Here is a 19,796-nt window from a genome sequence, read left to right on the forward strand (position 1 = left end):
GTGGAGACAGCTGCGGGAGGGGAGGAGTTTACAGTTTTGCATGTCCACTGCTTTAATACGTGTTCTAATGTTTGATGACTGTCCCACATGGACGCATTCATACAGACAAATTTAACAGAAAGGAAAATATATATACTACATATGTACAAACGTATACACCCAAAGCCACACCCATGCGTTCTCGTCAAACAGCCGTATAGTGTGTAGATGTTAATACGCATGTAAAAACTAATGAAATTAAACACACACTTTTTCAACGTCTGAAATTTTACTCCTTTATTCGCAGCTTCTCGTAGTCTGACAGCGCGGCGCAATGGACAAAGAGCCCCAAACGAAAGCAGATCAGACAAAAAGTCCAACCACCTCCACGACGACCTCCACCTCCACCCCGACCTCCACGAGCACTGCCACCTCCGCTGTGAGCCCTCCACAGCCTCCCAATGGCACGGCAAAGAGCAGCTCTGCTCTCACGGCGGTCACCACCTTCCACAGCCAACCTCCACCTTCAGACAGAAAAGTTGCTCAGGTGCAGTAATGCTCTCCACCTCTTCATGAGCTTTGTTTACACAACCTTTCACAACGTCGCACCATCTACAACTTAACCCCTGCAACACTCACTGCTTTCTGACTTTTATCTCTTTCCCACATTTTTACTTTTATCACTTTCCCACAACAACAGGATGAAGGTGTAGAACCTGGAAGCAGTTTTTAAACCAAAACAACATAGATGAAGTCATTTCCTTGGGAATTTTTATAATGTGTGTCTCAGGTCAGGTGTCATGGTGGTGCTGTGGGTAGCGTGGTCTCCTCACAGAACCAGGGTTCGACCCTGAGCTCGAGTTACTGTCTATTTGGAGTTTCACATCTTCTCTCTGTTGGGGGTGTGGGGTTTTTCCAGGTTCTCTGGTTTCATCCCAAAAACAAGTCAGTAGGCAGATTGGCTAAATTAAATTTCCTCTCAGTGTGTGTGTGTATGTGTGTGTGTGTATGATGGATGGGTGTCCCTTACAGGGTGTATTCCTGCCTCACACCCAGTGTTCCAGGGATAAACTCCAGATCCACTGTGGTTAAGCTCTTAGTAATGAAAGAGCAGCAGCAGAAACATATCAAATAAAATGTGCTGCATTTTTAAAAACTCTTCAGAAGACTTAAATGAGCAGTGTTTAATGTTTAAAGCCCTCTGCTGCCTGAGAAGTGAACTGTAATTCAAGCTGTGTGTGCCTCGACATTTTCTCCATCACACTACTCACCTTCTGGTGCAGGTTATTCTGATCAGCATGTTATTTGACTTTCTGAACATTTTTGAGTCACCATTTTAGTCAGAGCTCTTTAATCAAAGACCACGTTTGCTTGTGTGGATTTGTGATTTTTTTTCTGTCTTCCTGTCAGGTCAATCTGTTTGGGGATAGACTGGCGCCTGCTTTCTCTACCGCTATTTCGTCCCAGCAGACTCACAAAACAGTATGTAGTCCGCAATTTGTTCCTCTCTCATTTCTTTATTTTAAAGGCACCAAACTTTCAGAATTCTCAAGCGAATACAGTTGTGCGGAGTGTTCGGGTTGCGTTTGAGTGTTCGGGTTGCGTTTGAGTGTTCGGGTTGCGTTTGAGTGTTCGGGTTGCGGTTGAGTGTTCGGGTTGTGTTGAATGTTCGGGTTGTGTTGAATGTTCGGGTTGTGTTGAGTGTTCGGGTTGTGTTGAGTGTTCGGGTTGTGTTTGAGTGTTCGGGTTGTGTTGAGTGTTCGGGTTGTGTTGAATGTTCGGGTTGTGGGGAGTGTTCGGGTTGCGCGGAGTGTTCGGGTTGTGTTGAGTATTCGGGTTATGTTTGAGTGTTCGGGTTGTGTTTAATGTTCGGGTTGTGTTGAGTGTTCGGGTTGTGTTTGAGTGTTCGGGTTGTGTTTAATGTTCGGGTTGTGGGGAGTGTTCGGGTTGTGTTTAATGTTCGGGTTGTGTTGAGTGTTCGGGTTGTGTTTGAGTGTTCGGGTTGTGTTTAATGTTCGGGTTGTGTTGAATGTTCGGGTTGTGTTTAATGTTCGGGTTGTGTTGAATGTTCGGGTTGTGGGGAGTGTTCGGGTTGTGTTTAATGTTCGGGTTGTGGGGAGTGTTCGGGTTGTGTTGTGTTCGGGTTGCGCGGAGTGTTCGGGTCGTGTTGAGTGTTCGGGTTATGTTTGAGTGTTCGGGTTGTGTTTAATGTTCGGGTTGTGTTGAGTGTTCGGGTTACGTTTGAGTGTTCGGGTTGTGTTTAATGTTCGGGTTGTGTTGAATGTTCGGGTTGTGGGGAGTGTTCGGGTTGTGTTGAATGTTCGGGTTGTGGGGAGTGTTCGGGTTGTGTTTAATGTTCGGGTTGTGGGGAGTGTTCGGGTTGTGTTGTGTTCGGGTTGCGCGGAGTGTTCGGGTCGTGTTGAGTGTTCGGGTTATGTTTGAGTGTTCGGGTTGTGTTTAATGTTCGGGTTGTGTTGAGTGTTCGGGTTACGTTTGAGTGTTCGGGTTGTGTTTAATGTTCGGGTTGTGGGGAGTGTTCGGGTTTTGTTGTGTTTGGGTTGTTTTTGAGTGTTCGGGTTGTGCGGAGTGTTCAGGTTGTGCGGAGTGTTCGGGTTGTTTTTGAGTGTTCGGGTTGTGCGGAGTGTTCGCGTTGTGCGGAGTTTTTGGGTTGTGTTTGAGTGTTCGGGTTGTGCGGAGTGTTTGGGTTGTGTTTGAGTGTTCGGGTTGTGCGGAGTGTTCGGGTTGTGTTTGAGTGTTCGGGTTGTGCGGAGTGTTTGGGTTGTGTTTGAGTGTTCGGGTTGTGCGGAGTGTTTGGGTTGTGTTTGAGTGTTCGGGTTGTGCGGAGTGTTTGAGTTGTAGTTGTGGATCTCCAGCTCCTTTAGACTCCTCCTTGTTCTCTCGGTTGTGTCTGTGACTAATCCCCTCTTTACCTGCTCTTCAGGTGGACTCTCTCCTGCAGATGGATGAATTCTCATCGCATTCTTTACATTTTTAATAATTTAATGTCACTCTGCAGGAGCTTCAAAGTTTAGGATTTTTTTTTTTACAACTAAATCCTGCTTGATATTTTCAATCAGTTTTGATCTCTTCTTGATCTTCACGATTCTGTTTGTTTAGATATGTTCTTTAACAAACTCTCAGTTCTTCCAGAAACATCTGTATTTATACTGAGATCACGTGACTCAACTCACCTAATTATCTCCTTTCTGATGGAAACTGTCTGCACCAGAAATAATTTAATTAGTGAATACTTACACAATTACAACTTTTATGTTGTTACAGTACAATATGTTGAAGGTTCTGGGGGGTGAATACTTATGCAGCACGCTGTAAACTCATATACGTACAAACATATCACCTGCTTTTGTCCCACCAAGCTGTTCTGTTGCACCTTCACCCAGATACTCACGTTGTCTGTGTTTCCACCTACATCATACTTCTCTTGTGGTTCCTCAGGTGTCAGTTTCCAGCATGCCCGGGACAGCCGCCCTCGTCCGAGCCAGCCAGAGCTCCAGCCCCACCAGCGCCAACCACAAGATCTCACCCCAGGCTCTGCTCGTAGGAAAGAGTCCCACCAGCCAGACCCAAATGCTCCTGAGGGCTCAGATGGTAAAAGCACCTGCGTCTGTTCCTCCTCTTCTCTGAGTAATATCCTGTCTTCTGTCCATCTGAAGCAACAACACTCACAACTTCAAATCATTTTATCATATTACATTTAAAAAATGATCTTTACTTTTCTTAGGGATCTTTTTTATTTTACTTCAATACAACTGAAAACGAATTCTTCTGCTGTTGCTTCATCACACGTCCACGAAAAAAACAACAACTTTTACCTCGTACATTTTCATGTAGACCTGCAAAAACTACAGGGGGTCTCAAAAGTCTCCATGTACTGTATAGAGAACCCCGGGGACTGTGTCTTCCAGCACCACGTGGGTTATGTCTTCATAAGTGGATGTTGGTGGACGTCTACTTCTCAGTAAACGCGAGGTGTGTGAGGTGCTCTCCGTGTGTCCTGTTAAAATCCATCGCAGCCTTGAGACCGCTTCCTGATCCACCCACGAGAACGAGTTCAATACCTTCTTCTTTTGTCAAAGATGTTCTTAAAGGCTATCTGAATATATATATAAATATAAATATATATAAATATAAACTAAGTATGAAAAATTTTTGGAAGGCATTTTGATAAAGTGTTAATTTCCCCTGAGTACGGAGACTTGTGGGACACCCTGTATTCCAAATTAATAATAATAAAAACACAGATCGTCATGTTAGTGAGAAACTGCAAAGCGTAAACTTCAGGACTGGAAAATGGAAAATAGTGTAACCATAGTAACTACCCTTCATTACTGTAGCTGTAAGTACTATTTATACTTCTTCATCGTACTTCTACTGATTTGTACCTCATTGGCATCGGAAAAACCTTGCTCCTTTTTACTACTTACTCTTCATTTTGACTTCATCCAAAACGCTGTGAGATTAGCTCCTACTTTTTTCTTAGTAAGATGTGTTTTGTTTCTGTTACAGGTTTGTATAAGATTTAAAATTTGCCATCAAATCTAAAAAACATGTTAAGTTAACTTTAGGTTTGGTAAATTAGCTAGTTTTATAAAATAGCTTATTAAGTAATTAAGTTAGCTAGTTATTTTTGTTATTCTTTGCTAATATAACTTAGCATTCACTCTAAAACGGTTATTAAACTTTAGCTAAGCAGCGAGACAAATTCTAGCGTTATCTGAGTTACGTGATGATCTTATTGATGACGTGATGATCTTATTGATGATGTGGTGATCTTACGTGATGATCTTACGTGATGATCTTATTGATGACGTGATGATCTTACGTGATGATCTTATTGATGACGTGATGATCTTACGTGATGATCTTATTGATGACGTGATGATCTTACGTGATGATCTTATTGATGACGTGATGATCTTACGTGATGATCTTCTTGATACTCAACTCTTTTTGTCAGTTAAAAACATCACATTTTTACTCTTGAATACTCGAGCATGTTTAAACTTCACTACTTTTTAACGCTCACGTTAACATTTTCTCGTCTTCACACTTCTAGTTCACGGTCATGATTTTGACACTAAGTTCGGTTTCTCAGTACGTTCTCCTCCCTGCTCCTCTGTCCTGAAGACTCTCCCATGTAGGAAAGCGTAACCTTACAGCTTCTCCTCTGACTGTTACGGTGTGATACGAAGCTCTATGTTTATTCTCCGTTCTGAATGTTGGACGGAAAGTTCTTTTGGTTTCTCAGGGGAAACTTTTTGAAAGCTCCCTTGCCCCTCCCACTCTCGCTGCACTTGTTCACAACACACGCTGGTCTCTTCGTTCTTGCACATTTCTGAATAAATTGCCTTGTATCTGCAAACTGTGCATGTGGTTTGCAGTTAAAATCTTACTGTTAGTGTATTTAATGGCAGAGAGAAGAGTTTTCTCATTAGGCGGTGTGCAGAAGCTCTGCTCGTGCTGTGTGATCACATGGACTGAAGCGGACACGGTTTTCTTCACCACTTCAAAAGCTCGTCACTTCACTGTGAAACTCACCATCACACCCACACTATCAGCTCTTTACCTTCCTCTTCCTCTCTCTCTCTTTCTCTCCCTCTCTCTTCTTCTCTCTCTCTCTCTGTGTCTCTGTCTCTCTCGTGTCTTCATCCCTGTAGCTGATTCTAACGTCCACAGTGCGACCTGATGCCCCTGTCCTCTCCTCCTCTTCCTCCTCCTCTCCCTCTTCCTCTTCACCTCGATTCCCTTCTTCACAGGTGAGATTTTCTTCACTGGTCATGTCTAAATCTCTTCACTGTCCCTGTAAAGCACTATAATGTTCTCAGTAGATGCTATCTAGGAGATGTCAGTCATTCCATCTACAGTATGTGTTATTATGAAGCCGTAAGTCACGAGACGAGTGTGTGTGTTACAGTGATGTTATCCTGGCTGATTTTTTTTTTGCTAACGCACAGCCTCAAGTGACGTATTGTGACAAAAGCAGTGTAGTAAAATTCATTATTAATAACATTTGCAATAAACACCCACACAGTGTAATCTGTTAATAGTAGCCTTTGGTTGCTAAGCAGCATAACGTCCACCAAACCCAGCTTTCAGAACCTGTGATGTAGGTCACATGGTTACGAATGTGTCTCTTAAGTGCTTTAAGAAACAGTAATCATCGCAATTACACTAACTGCTTAATTACCATAATTAAATATAATAAATATAATCTGAGGGTTGAGGGCGTTAGTTATTAACATTGTGCTGTTTGTAAGTTGTTCACAGTGAATCAGGTTTTGTGTGTGTGTGGGTGTGTGTGTGTGTGTCCTGATTTCAGCTCCAGAGTTTGACACTCCGCCCACCTCCACCTGGTACACTGACCATCCCACCGAACCTGCCCCTAAAATCCGCCTCCCCCTGCCCACCCCCGGCCCTGACCCGTGCCCGAGTGCCCACCCTGACTCCGAGACCCAGCCCACCACCGTGCAGCCCTGTGAAGGACATGCCCACAAAGACAGAGTGTGCCACTTCACCACCACCCTCGGCCCCGCCCAAAGCTCCGCCTGTACGCCATCTTACAGTGCCGCCTCCATGTAAGTCACTGTATTTATTATTAAGTATATATTTATAAATTATTTAAATAGTCTTATTGCTATTTATTATATAAGTGTCTGTTATAGAACTATTATTTCAACAAATTAAGTTATATAGTGATATTTTAGTGATTTTAGCAAATATGTGCCATTTAAATGTATTTATTTGCTGGCATTATTAACACTTTTTTATTACTGAACGAACGTTTCAGTGTTAAACTGATTTATACATGTTTTTAACATATTAAATGTTTAATTAAACCAATCAGGTATATTTCTATACTAAATAAATGTTATCTATAGCAACATTTATATTTATAGAGCTAATAGCACCCTAGCACTGTAACGTCATTAAAATGATTTCTGCTTCCTGATGTCAGAATATAACCATGACAACGAGAATAAATGTGGCTCCGTCTGTATCCTTGCTCTGTTTTCATGATGCTTAGCAAACGATAAAAAGAAAAACATAAACTAAGCGGTACAGAAGATGGAGGGATGGAATATTTCGGAAACAGCAGATTTAGTGTTTAAATCCAGACTGTGTTAAAGTCTCAGGCATGAAAAACATGAAAAACTTCATAAAGTTGAAAATGAACTATGTTTATTTGTTGATCCTGTGCTTATTGTCTGAGCAGCAATGAGGGGAAAGCTTCAACTGATATTACTGCTACAATTAAATTATTAGATTGATTTTAATTATGCAGAAATGTAAGGGGATAACTATAGTTCAAATACCTATCACTTATAACATATAAAACTTATAAAAAGCTGTTTTTTCCATCCATCCACCATCCATCCATCTTCTACCGCTCACTCCTTTTCAGGGTCACGGGGGCTGTTTTTTTATTTTTGGTAAAAATCGTTGTGGTGTAAGTGAGGTAAAGTTGGTGTATAATAATGTAATGACAGGTGCTCTGCTGAACCTTGGCATCAAGAACCACGTCTCTGTCAGTGTCTCGTGTGGTGTTTTCGACTTTAATTCTGAAATGGTCACCTGTGTGTTTTCAGCTCTTTATGCTCCAGCTCAGTCTCATGCGCTGGCCAAGCAGAAGTTAAGCAGCAGCAGCCTGAAGAGACCTCACAGTCAGATCAGCATTCCGCAGCATCCGTTCCCTTCGAGGCATCCACACCCCAATTCCTCTCCGGCCGTACCAAAGAAACCTCTTCCCGAGCTGAAGCGCTGTCCGTCCACCCAGGCGTCACCGAGTGGCCTGAGCCAGACTTCTGCTGTGCCCATCACCGTGCCCAATCTCAGCCGATCCCACCTGACTCCGCCCACCTTGACCCTACCGTTGACCCCCACCTCCTCCGGAGGCTCCTTACTGGCCACTAAACAGCTCCTGAGGATCGCCCTGTCCTCCGCATCTGCATCCGCCTCCACCCAGTGCACCAACGGCCAGCCGAAGTCCTCCACCGTGTCCCCGTCTCACGATCTCGTCCAGCCGAAGCCTCAGCTCTCCCCTGCGTCGGCTAAACCAGAGTGTCCAATCCCATCACCACAGAACTCCAACACCTGCCCCCAGCTGGTGCAGCTGTCACCCTCCAGACAGACCTGGACGTCTCCACAAAGAGCTTCTCCTCCATCTCCGGTCCTCCCACTCGTCTCCACCAGCTCCACCTCCTCCCCTGCGCCTCCACAGTCCCCTCTCGCCTCCATCACACACACCACAGACACGACCAAGGAGCTGAAAAGTCTAAAGCCGAAGATGAAGCCGGGAAACAGCACCGAGGAAATTCCGCAGGATCTCAAACTTCCATCATCACAGACAAAAAGTGTGGAAGGAAACCCAACATCTCAGAGCACCAGCGCGGAACCACAGCCTTCAGGAACCGTGGACAAGACTACAGTGAGTTTCTCTGATTATTTATTTGTTTGTTTCTTTCTTTCTTTACAGATGAGTGCAGACATTAGCATTCTCTAGGATAAAATTTATCATGACATTTAGTGTGTTCAGTTTCACAAAGAGAATAAAATAAAAAATAAATTGGACAATCCTAATAGAAATGAATTTAATTACATTTAAAACGTTTTTTTTTTGTGTTTTTTTTACAAATATTATATTTGCATAATATCACATTGCCTCTTTTCTATTATATCCTCTGAGCTTTTCTGTCATTCTTAGTGATATCAATTAATATAAAAATGTCAATAATGTTTTCACTTTGCATTATAATTTGTTGTTATTTGCAGGTTACACCCATATTTGCGCCTTCTTTTTCTCTTTTCCTTTTTTTATATTTTTAGATATTTTAGATTAAATGGAAAGCAGTTCCTTTTTGCCTTTTCCTTTCAGAAACCATAGGGGATGCAAACTTTCACACAACAATGCACCATGTGACTGTAGTGTTTGCTATATGTATTTGTAGCCTATATGTGTGTGTTTGTATGAGGTTATATACAGAGGTTTGTGGTGTGTGTCAGGTGTGTAAACGGCCGGCGGTATGTACAGAAGTGCCGAGGTCTCAGAAGATGCCGTCTGTCTCTGTAGCATCGACTGCTGGACGAGAAGATGTCTGCGAGGAAACGTCCACTCGTGCAGACAGTCACTCAGGTATTCAGGATGTCTCCGAATTTAGTCTCCGTCCAAGTCTCTGTAGAACTTCCAAAGAGAAGCATTTTTAGTTCCTGTAGTTTAATCTACTTTATATATAAATATATGTCAACATTTAACCATGTTTCCTCGTGTAAAGATTTTCCTGTTCTCTCATTACTCCAGCCATCTCCAGCCTGTCCTTGGATCTGTCCCCAGTCCTGTCCTCCATGATACGACCCTCAGTCGTCTCCCCCGCCGGCCGAAACTCTCCCGCCAAGTTCCCGGCTGTTTCAGAGAGAGCGCCCGCTCAGCAGCCGTCCTCCAGCCACACGGGACCGACAGAACCCACCAAACCGCTTGTCCTCACTCACCTGGTGGACGGCTTCATCATTCAGGAAGGACTGGAACCATTCCCGGTACTTTACACGTACACATTACAGGACTACATACCATGCTGGAACATTCTGAAGTTCACATGACTACGGTTAGCTTCTAAACTGTAAAATGGTTCTGTAGACAGCTAATCATTTTTCACTTTTAAAGGGGTTCTGTGTGCTTAGATAGATAGAACCATATCTGATAGGAAAAGAACTGTTGTAGGGTTCTGCATAGAACATCAAAAATGTTTTAAATAAGCTAAGATGTTCATGGACCTTAAAACAAAAATATATATTTTCACCTAATTTGGGATTTTGTGTAAAATGTCTATAACGGTATAGCGCAGACATGCACTGAAAATACTGCTAAATAATCTGATTTGTGTGTTTATACATTTGATTGAAATATTTTCCTTAAAACAGCTTTAAATTGATGCTCAGTGCATGTGGACGTTGTGCATGAATGGGTTAATCTTGATAAAACTTTATTAATACATTACTGACGTGTGTATATCACTACAGCGGCATAAAATCAACAGAATTCAGCAGACGATTTGATTATTATTTGCTGTGGTTTGTATGATGACTGTGATAATCGTGACATGTTGTTAACGTTCTCCACCTTCGTGTGTGTTTTCTATCGTGCAGGTGAACAGGTCGTCTCTGATGGTGGGTCCAAACTGTGGTTCGGGATTGAACGGGGCGAATGGACCGGACATCTTTAACGCCACCTCAGAATCCCCCGACAACTCGACCGACTCCGACGACGAGATTTCCGTCACAAACAGTGAGTCCCAGCTCTGATCCTGTACAGAAAATCCCAATACTTATTGCTTAGCACACGCTTTAACAATTATGCCTATAGGGTGAAATAAATAAAAGGCAATAATCATCGTATTACAAATATCACAAAAGGTGTTAGTGTTAGTACAATACAAATATAATAAGAGGTTAAAAATAAAGGAATAAATAAAGGGATAAAGAGTTTTGGATGTCTCCCGTGTCCCCAGAATAAACGATGTGGATTACTGTATCCGTGTGTACTCTGTACAGAGCTGTCTTTTGTTCTTCGTGTCTCTGTATAGACGGTGTCGGTGTTGGACACAGACTCGTGTTGCAGTGTCACTTCTGTAAGAGGAAAGGAACAGCACAAACCTTCAACCGCTCCAAACGCTTCTGCTCCAAATCCTGCGCCAAGAGGTACGAAACCTGTATTCATTCATCTTCAGTAAGCATGTCCTGTTCAGGGTGGCGCCAGTTCTGGAGTCTGTCCCGTGAACACTGCGCGTCATCCACACTACCAGTATGTTTTAGGGATGTGAGAGGAAACCGGAGAACCCAGACAGTAACCTGAGACAGTAACTTGAACTCAGGATCAACCTTTATTTATGTTGTGAATCATTAATACATCAAACTTTTATCTTATTTCTTTACACTACACTGAACCATGTTCTCATATGTTCAGATGAAGTTCCTCATGCAGAAATAATGCACTGTTTTCACACAACTGGCCGCGGTGGTGAAACGTGTCATTGTGGTTTCCTGTGTAGAAATCTTCTTCAAGAACAGTTTTAATGAAGCACAGTGAATGAGTGAATACTAGCAAACGGAAAATATAAACTCGCTGTAAGCAGACTTGGATTCCCAGGAAACGAATTATAATCATGCATTTAAGTCGTTTATCCCATCAACTATGAGCACAATTGAAATAAAGACCTGTTATCTGTAAAATATGCGTGTCAGTGGGGACAGGATGTGGTCAGGGGCAGAACAGCTGAGTTTGATCAGTGAGATTAAATTAAACTTCACCAACAGGCTGGTTTTTTCCTCCTGACTGTAGGTTCAGCTACACTAAACGTTTCCGAGCTCTGAGACGTTGCGTGAGTGAAGGAGGACATCGATCCGAATTTAATGGAGCAGAGGACGAGATCGAGGAGGAAAGTTTCCAACAGGTCTGTTCTCATTATTAGTCTGGTGCTTCACTTTGTCCGAGTCACTGCCTCTGCAGCACCCCTACTGTCAGCACTGTGGAACTGCAACTGCTGCAGTATTAATTAAATAAAATTTTTAGAATAAAGCAGAATATAAACGTGTGTGCTTTTTGTATAATGGGCTTTGTTATTGTTATTCTTTTCTGTTTTATTCATATACAGTCATTTTCATGGCACAAATCGACACAAAGAAATGTGAATACCTCCATTCTGCTTTAAAATCCTATCTTTAAAGTTGTACTTTAAAGTCGTCTATCTGTGAGATTCAAAGCTGTTTTGTCTTCACTGTGAATTCATTATTTAATGTTATTTTAGAGGATGATGTTAAAACAGACACACACACAAATACAGATTTATCAAACTGAAATGAGGATAAAAGCTCCAGAACACACCTCATGGTCTTGTTCTGTACGTTGCAGGTGAAACATGGCACCACGGAGCAGTGGAGGATTCTCCAGCGCCCCCCGCAGGAGGGAGAAGACGAGGCGGCTGCTCCGATGAAGACGAGGCTGCGCAGACACACGGAGCAGAACGTGCGAGAGAGAGAAACCAGGACCAGCGAGACCAAAAGCGCACCGACTTCACCTCTGGATGTGGTTTCACCCACAGACCTTACTTCACACTCCAAACCTGCGCAGTGGACTGTAGACCAAGTGTGGAGCTTCATTTCCAATCTACCAGGTGAGGTCATGGATCATTCAAAGCGTGCACTCAAACATCTGACAAGCTTTTTCACACTTTTACACCCGATCTCATCTCATGAGCCGATCTCATCAGTCTGGGGTTCTCTCAGTCCGACTTTACAGTGAATGATTTACAGCTGGGTGTCGCTCTCGCTATCCCAGGGTAAAGTCTCACACGGTCAAAGAATTCTTTAGTGCCAAGTTGAGATCGGTGTGTTACAGTTTATTCATCTCTCTCGCTCTCTGATGTTCAGTGTTTGCTTTGATATTTCCGATTTTCCTAAATGTCGACCTCTGCATGACCTTCCCAGGGTGTCAGGACATCGCTGAATCGTTTCGAGCGCAGGAGATTGATGGACAGGCCCTGCTGCTGCTCACTGAAGACCACCTGATGAGCGCCATGAATGTCAAACTGGGACCAGCGCTCAAAATCTGCGCCCGAATCAACTCTCTGAAAGAAGGAGGGAGGTAAAGAGACAAAACCAGACAGAGAGAGGGAGAGTGAGAGACAGACAGACAGGTTTGAGACTCATGGACGTTCAGAGCACTTGCCAATAGAATAGAGCCATTCTGTGCACTTTAATCTTTAAAGAGATTCACGCGGTAAAGTCAACGTGTCGAGGTAATGTGTGTATTTTTGCTTGAACTGATTTAGACTAACATTACAGTAGCCTTCCGTAACCTTTAGCCTCTGTCTGAAAGCATGATAGCAATATAATGGTCCCCTTAATTTCCGTGAACATAATACAAGATCTATATTCAGTCCTAGTACGAGGGAAATGTTCGTGTCTGCTTCTTTTTTGTAGCCGATTGGATCGAAATCATAATCAGGGTTTGTCGAGTTTCTATTTTTCACTAAAAGGTGACGCTTCCTGTGTCTGTGAAGGAATTAGAAAAGAATGGAAGTGCTATTATTGTGCGCATGTCCCTCCCCTTCCTGTTGTAGATATTTTCTTATTGTACTGTATATGTGTACATGTATAACGATGCAGTGCTCTGTGTGTATAAATCTATACAAAATGTTTTGTGAAGGATTTGTAATATTTAATATATTTGTCTTCTAAGGCTCTAGGAAATACAAATGCAAGCGATTTGAGATTTTTAAGCATTTTTAAAAAATAAAAAAAACGATGTTTGACATGCTGATAAGATTATGTAGGCTAAATGAAATGAAATGAAATTTTATCAGAGCATCTTCACTCCGGTGGAAGCGTTGAACCTGAACATGTCGCAGTACACAGGTACTTAAACACGCAGTCACGCCTAATTAAGGTACAGAGAGGTGCCTTTTCCTGACATGGAGACCTTATAAAACTGCTGTAGACATTGTACTATAATCTTGTGTCATCCAAGTGTTGTCTGTCACAGTTACATGACCTTTCTTGTGCCATTTTTGATTATTTAATTAAACAAACTACATTTTGTTACTGAACCCGTGCAGTTATTTTACTGTGTTCGTGTGTTTGTCTCCTTACAAATGCACAAAACTTTGTTCTAAATGAATCAACTTTCAGGTTTTTTATATTATATTATATTTTAAATTGGCTCAATTACCTTCTCTGGAGTGTTTTTATTTCTAGTTCTCATCTGTGTTCCCTTCCTGTCTTTGTTGCTGCACCACATCACACGCCCACTAGATGGCGCCCAGAATAATCTTTTTAAAAAAAAAAAAAAAAAAAAAAAAGCTTAAATATATTTTAAATAAAACAGAGAGAATAACTTTGGGAGAATTACTCTGACTCATGATTAGAATGATTTTAAGAAATATCAAAAATGAAAACTATAGACAGATTTTTTTTCAATAAATGGTTTATTCACATATAACAAGTTACAGACATTACATAAATATAGCACTTATTCTATAGTTTTATTAAATGTTTACACTCAACACAATTGATCACATTTCTATTTGTCAAACAAAAATTACTCTAATTAAATATTTTACAGACAATAAAGGGTAATAGTGAAACATCTGAAAAATAAAATAAGGAAAGTTCTAGTCAATTTTTGATGGTTCTAATAAACATTTTGTAAAATGGAAAATATTATGTTTGTTGATTGATTGATTGACTTAAATGTAACTAAAATCCATTTACAAACAGAAGACAAAGTAGCAAAAAAGGGAAAGAAGAAAGGAAAGAAAAACAATTATGTTCAATTCATAAAAGTGTTTACAAAAAACCTTTAAAAGACATTTAAAGACGTTTATGAGTGAGGTAAAGTCTCTAATATTTTGTGATTGTTGTGTAAAAATGTTCATGTGTGTATTTAGTCGCATATTCACGCTTTAAAATCATGATATTTCGTTTCTTTTCCATGTGGTAAGGAATTTTTGGATGCTGTTTTGTTCCTTTATGGGCATTACTGTGATTGGCTGAAAGTTTTAAATGGGGCGGGGCTATTGGTAGGTGAGGGCTGACTATAAAAGGGCTGACTCCGTACATTATTATAATATTTTGTATAATTTTTCTGGACTCGGTGCTGAAAGTGTGTTCTGTGTGTGTTCTGACCTGAAGAACCATGACACTTGAATAAATAGAGAAGAAGAAGAAGATCAACTGCGTCACCACTAAAGCTGTAGATTCTGCGCTGAAGATCTGAAGAACATCTCAGACTTTCAGGAGTTTTATTTTTCGAAGTGTGTGTGTGTGTGTGTGTGTGTGTGTGTGTGATATTCAGCATCATGTCTCAGAGCTGTCGCTTGCTGTGCGGTTTCTTTCTGAGCTGCTCGGGATGGATCTGTCTCATCATCGCCACCTCCACTAACGACTGGGTGATCACCTGCAGCTTCGGCCTGCACACCTGCGTGAAGATGGACGAGCTGGAGTCCAAAGGTTTATGGGCCGAGTGTATGATTTCTACAGCGGCGTATCACTGTGCGGCTCTCAACCAGATCCTCACTTTACCTGGTGAGACTCACACCTTTCACACTCTCTCACCCTTTCTACCACTCCTTTCCTCCTCAAGTGGGGACACCTTTAGTACCTTTTGTACCGTTAGTACCCAGGATTGAGCATGTAGTTTATATCCACATTTCCAGGTGAAAGATATAGAAAATAAAGAAAGGTAAAGTTTATTCCACTTTTTTTCTGAAGTGTAAACTTTAGTGAAATCTGCTATTTCTTCATAAATTTATTCATCAATGACTTGAGGTCCAGGTGAGGAGGGTTCTACAGGGTTCTATGGGGTTCTACATGTTTCTACGGGGTTCTACGGTAAACATGCTACTGACAGTTCCTTTATATTAATGCAGAAATATGAGCTGATTTGGTGAATATATATTTCAGAAATAATATCAAATAAAAATGTTTATGATAAATGTATTTATTTATTTATTTATTTATTTATTTACAATGTAACTAGAAAATATTAAAATACTTTACGTATGACATGAGAATTATTTCCTTCCAGCCACAGAATAAGTCACATGGTCATGCTGTTGATGTAAATCAGAGGTTGAACTTCAGGACTCTTTGATTTGATGATGTCATGTGATTGATCTTCTCTGTGATGTGTGTTTGATCTTTTCTCTGTAGCATACATCCAGACGTCTCGGGCGCTCATGGTGTCTGCGTCACTCCTCGGCCTCCCATCGGTGCTGCTGGCGCTCTTGGCCACGCCATGTGTCAGACTGGGTGACGAGAGCGATGGAACCAAACAGAAACGCGCTCTGTTAGGGGGAATCCTCACTCTGATCATGTGTGAGTGACGGTTTATGTTTATACCTTCCTCACAGCTCCGTCCTGAGCTCAGGTTTCTGTCTGTATAGAGTTTCATATGTTCTTTCTGTGTCCATGTGGGGTTCCTCTGGGTTCTCTGGTTTCCTCCCACCTCCAGAGCTCATGCCAGCTCATGCCAGCTCATGCCAGTAGTTGGACTGGCTACGCCAAATTGCTCCTAGATGTGAATCCCAGTTTTCCCAGGGTAGACTCCCGATCCATCGTGACCCTGACAGGAATTAAGCGCTTACTGAAGGTGTATTAACATGTTAAATCTCATGTAGTGAGCATATATAGTGAATGTGGGATCCAGCCTCACTTAAAGTGGACAGTTTTACACACATCCTGGGTTACAACCGATGTGACGTTTCTCTCAAACCCTGCGGAAAAATCGATTAGGAAAGAGAGATCAAGTTTGTCTGTTAGAAAGATCAGACTAGTAAGAGATGTCATTATAATCAGGACGATTCTGTGATCATTGTTCGGTTTCTTGATACGCTGCAAAAAGGAGAACCAAATTCAGCACAGGTACTAAGTTACAGTACCGTTCTCTCAGAGCGGCACTATACTGTCTCGGTGGAGATTATTTTCTGTACAGGACTCAGGACTACATTGCAGTTTTTATTCAATTCAAACTAAACTCAGGATGTGTGTCAGTTCCCATGTGTGTACCAATCCCATTTCCTCTCCGGAGTCATCTCTCAACGTGGAACATAAACCACTGTAACACAGCTGCAGATGTATCGGTGGTTCTCCGTCACACACAGGGATTTCCTCCATCCTGTAGGAAGGGTCTGTCAGGGTCAGCTGGTTCAGCGTGATGTCTGACACGTGTCTCACTTTTGCCCTTCAGTTCTGGAGTGTCTTTAAACTTTATCTTATGAGTCAGGGTTTCAGGGTTAGATGTAGAATGTTACGTGGTTTTATTGTTTTAAAACAGATATCATGTCGCTTTATATTTATCTTCATTTGGTCTGTCAGAAAAAAAGGACTGTACTGGTACATCTCGGTACCTGAAGATACAAACACCGTAAAAATCACAGAAAACTTTGACGTATGACATTAAGTACGTTCAAGCCTGTACATGTTAAAGCCCCAGTTAGGGGCCAAGCACAAGTGGAACTTTCTATTTGTTTAGAGAAATAGCTCATCATACTGCTTTTGTTTGGGTTTTCTCCTTCTTCTTCTTCTTCTTCTTCTTCTTCTTCAAACGAACAGTATGGCCATCATTTGCCAATCAATTCTGGTGGGGCAGAGTCTTATATACTTAAAGATTTGTAAATCGTGATTGGTTGCATGGATTATAGATGCTGAAATATATGTTCAAGATTCTGAGCATGTGTGCAAGATTCTGAGGTTGGGGCGTGGTCATCCTTAGGGGGTGGAGTTAAGTTTACATAATTGTTTCTCAGAAAGTGCTAAAATTTAGCTGTAATGCATTGTCATGCTAATCTGAAAGTGTATTCTGATGTATTTATTTATTTTATACACAACTGTGAGTAGGCATTTTACAGAGTTAGCATTACCATCACAAACCCTGAACATCTGTACATCTGTGGTCTCTTTATGGTTCTCTGTAACTTGGTAATAACTGGCCTCTGTCAGTGCTGCTTGTGAAGGGTGCTTGGTCCCCACAGGTTGCAGCTTCTGGCTATATTTTTGTATTTTTTTTATAATGTTTGTTTACAGTGTCAAAATAAAAATGTCTGAAAATATAAATGAGGTTGTATTAAAGTTTGCTGTCTCTCCGCAGCGGTCTGTGGTTTGGTGTCGACGGTGTGGTTCCCGATCGGAGCGCACCATGAAGACGGCCTGCTGTCGTTCGGGTTCTCTCTGTACGCTGGATGGTTGGGTTCTGCCCTCTGTTTCCTCGGGGGTTCGGTTCTGACCTGCTGCTCGGGAGGCAACAATGCTCCGGCTCAACGCCCTGAAAAGCGCTTCTACTACTCCAAACAGAGCGGAATCACCGACTCGGTCCAGGCCACAAACAATCACGCCAAGAGCGCTCACGTCTGAGAGCGGAGACCTGAACTGGAACGGACTTCAAACAGAGAGGAATGGTTTATTGCTCTCATTTCTCATTCTCTCTCTCTCTCTCTCTCTCTCTCTCACACACACACACACACACACACACACAGAAACATGGGGGATTTTCCATTCTGAGATACGAGCAAAGCACAACTTCTACTCAAAACAATATTTATTCCAGTCTGGATGAGATGTTTTGTCTCAGCATGGACCTAGAATTCGAGGCCAAGATAAAAAAAAAAAAAATCTCCCTGTAATCTGTTCTCTTTGTTCTTTTTCTTTTTAAGTGGTTTTCAGGAGTGCTGAAAGTTTTCTTTTATTCCTAATTCATCTCAGTCTGTGCTCAATCATCTGCTCTGGTTAGAAAGCATGCGATTTTTTTTTAAAAAAGAAATAAAATCAGTCCATCTGACACGCAGACGGCAGACAGGCAGGAAGCCAGAGGTGCAGTAAGGCCAGGTGTCTTCTCCATGTTTTTTCCTGTAAAGCTCTTCACGCTTTCCTGCTCAGGATCCCTCAGGAAATCTGCAGACTCAAAGCGAGGACACCTTCAATAGTGACAGCCGTTTTTCGTACGTCCTTCTCTCGTGTGGTTCATTAACGATATTTCTGTCATGTTTAACGAACCCTTTCTTTTGCTTTGTTGCTCTCGCAGGGCACGGAATACGTAACACTATTCAGAAAGCAGTTTTGAAAGAAGAATAGACGTGTGAAACATGACGTATTCACAGGGAGACGTTCTATAAACAGACTCTTATATAAATCCTTTCATCTTTTCTCATCTTTTTATTTGAGATATATCACTCTGGATGGGATTGGGTGTAAGCGGGGTTAATCATACTCTGTGTCTCGAGTCCGTAAATTTTATGCTGAAATATATTCATGACATAAAAACATATAGCAGAAACACTGAGGAAAACAACAACAACATACAAGCCAAGTATTCAAAGAAATAACTCGAGATCAACATCGCAGGATATTTTGAAAAGGAATTTTAATGTATTCAGGAAATAATAATAATAATAATAATAATAATAATAATAGTAATATTTCTATACACTGAGCCTTTAAAATAAAACACAAACTCGGCAGAACAGTCGTAGTGTCTTTTCACTATACACCATCTACAGTACATTCCTTCTACACGCTTAGAACTGACGGTTCTTCAAGAGTTCTCTACATAATTCAACCTTTTTTTCTTGGAAACCTTTCTGATGATTTGTATTAGAGTTTTACTTAGTACCTTTAATGATCTTATCACACAGACAACCGAGGATTCCTTAAAGGTTCTACATTTTGTAAAATAAAATAAGGGAAAACTAAAGTGTGTGTGTGTGTGTGTGTGTGTGTGTGTGTGTGTGTGTGTGTTCCATGTGGACCCTGATTTTGTCTCTATGTAACAGGTTTGATGAAAGATTCTTTGGAAACTTAAGGGTTCTTGCCTTCATAAAGGGGATCAATTCTTCTTGGACCCCTTTCTGATAAGAAAGCACTTTGTTGTAGGGTTCTACATAGAACCTTTAAAGGTTTTCCCAGAGGAACAATCGAAGTACCATTAAAGGTTCTACATTTTCTAAGAGTGTATAAAATGGAAGAACTAAAGCGTGTGTGTGTGTGTGTGTGTGTGTGTGTGTGTGTGTTTTGTTCCAGGTGGACTCTGATTTTATCACTCTGGAACATGAAATGAGAACACACACACACAAAGAGGAACTAGTGACACAAACCAAAGAACATTTAAATGTTCTAGAATTACCTTTTTCTTTAAAGAGTGTGCATGTATCGGACTGAATGTCTGTATAGGGATTTCAATATTATGATATTTCCTGTAAAAATAGTATATTATAATAAATTATTCTTTACTTTAGTCAAAGTTCTGAATCTTTTAA

General features: G+C 41.4%; 2 protein-coding genes across 5 annotated transcripts in view; both read left to right on the forward strand.

Annotated features, from left to right (window-relative positions):
* Positions 1 to 13,595, forward strand: part of si:ch211-230g15.5 (polyhomeotic-like protein 3) — a 15,940-nt gene extending 2,345 nt beyond the window's left edge. For 2 of the 4 annotated variants that reach the window (XM_047150106.2, XM_017453320.3), the window contains exons 2-14: positions 287 to 526; positions 1,390 to 1,461; positions 3,436 to 3,588; positions 5,658 to 5,756; positions 6,320 to 6,575; positions 7,587 to 8,425; positions 9,001 to 9,130; positions 9,296 to 9,528; positions 10,138 to 10,276; positions 10,575 to 10,689; positions 11,330 to 11,441; positions 11,900 to 12,161; positions 12,475 to 13,595. In XM_047150106.2, coding sequence (XP_047006062.1) covers positions 314 to 526; positions 1,390 to 1,461; positions 3,436 to 3,588; positions 5,658 to 5,756; positions 6,320 to 6,575; positions 7,587 to 8,425; positions 9,001 to 9,130; positions 9,296 to 9,528; positions 10,138 to 10,276; positions 10,575 to 10,689; positions 11,330 to 11,441; positions 11,900 to 12,161; positions 12,475 to 12,635 — 2,784 coding nt within the window. In that variant the 5' untranslated portion in view covers positions 287 to 313 and the 3' untranslated portion in view covers positions 12,636 to 13,595. The remainder of the gene's footprint in view (positions 1 to 286; positions 527 to 1,389; positions 1,462 to 3,435; positions 3,589 to 5,657; positions 5,757 to 6,319; positions 6,576 to 7,586; positions 8,426 to 9,000; positions 9,131 to 9,295; positions 9,529 to 10,137; positions 10,277 to 10,574; positions 10,690 to 11,329; positions 11,442 to 11,899; positions 12,162 to 12,474) is intronic. The other 2 variants (XM_017453322.3, XM_017453323.3) reach the window with 2 other exon arrangements.
* Positions 13,596 to 14,604: 1,009 nt separating this feature from the next.
* On the forward strand, positions 14,605 to 19,774 carry cldn11b (claudin 11b). Its single transcript, XM_017453832.3, has 3 exons — positions 14,605 to 15,072; positions 15,700 to 15,864; positions 17,636 to 19,774. The coding sequence occupies exons 1-3, from the start codon at positions 14,847 to 14,849 to the stop codon at positions 17,896 to 17,898; spliced, it is 654 nt and encodes a 217-aa protein (XP_017309321.1). The 5' UTR covers positions 14,605 to 14,846; the 3' UTR covers positions 17,899 to 19,774.
* Positions 19,775 to 19,796: the final 22 nt, after the last annotated feature.

The sequence above is a fragment of the Ictalurus punctatus genome, chromosome 23, assembly GCF_001660625.3.
Source record: "Ictalurus punctatus breed USDA103 chromosome 23, Coco_2.0, whole genome shotgun sequence".
Lineage (NCBI taxonomy): Eukaryota > Metazoa > Chordata > Actinopteri > Siluriformes > Ictaluridae > Ictalurus > Ictalurus punctatus.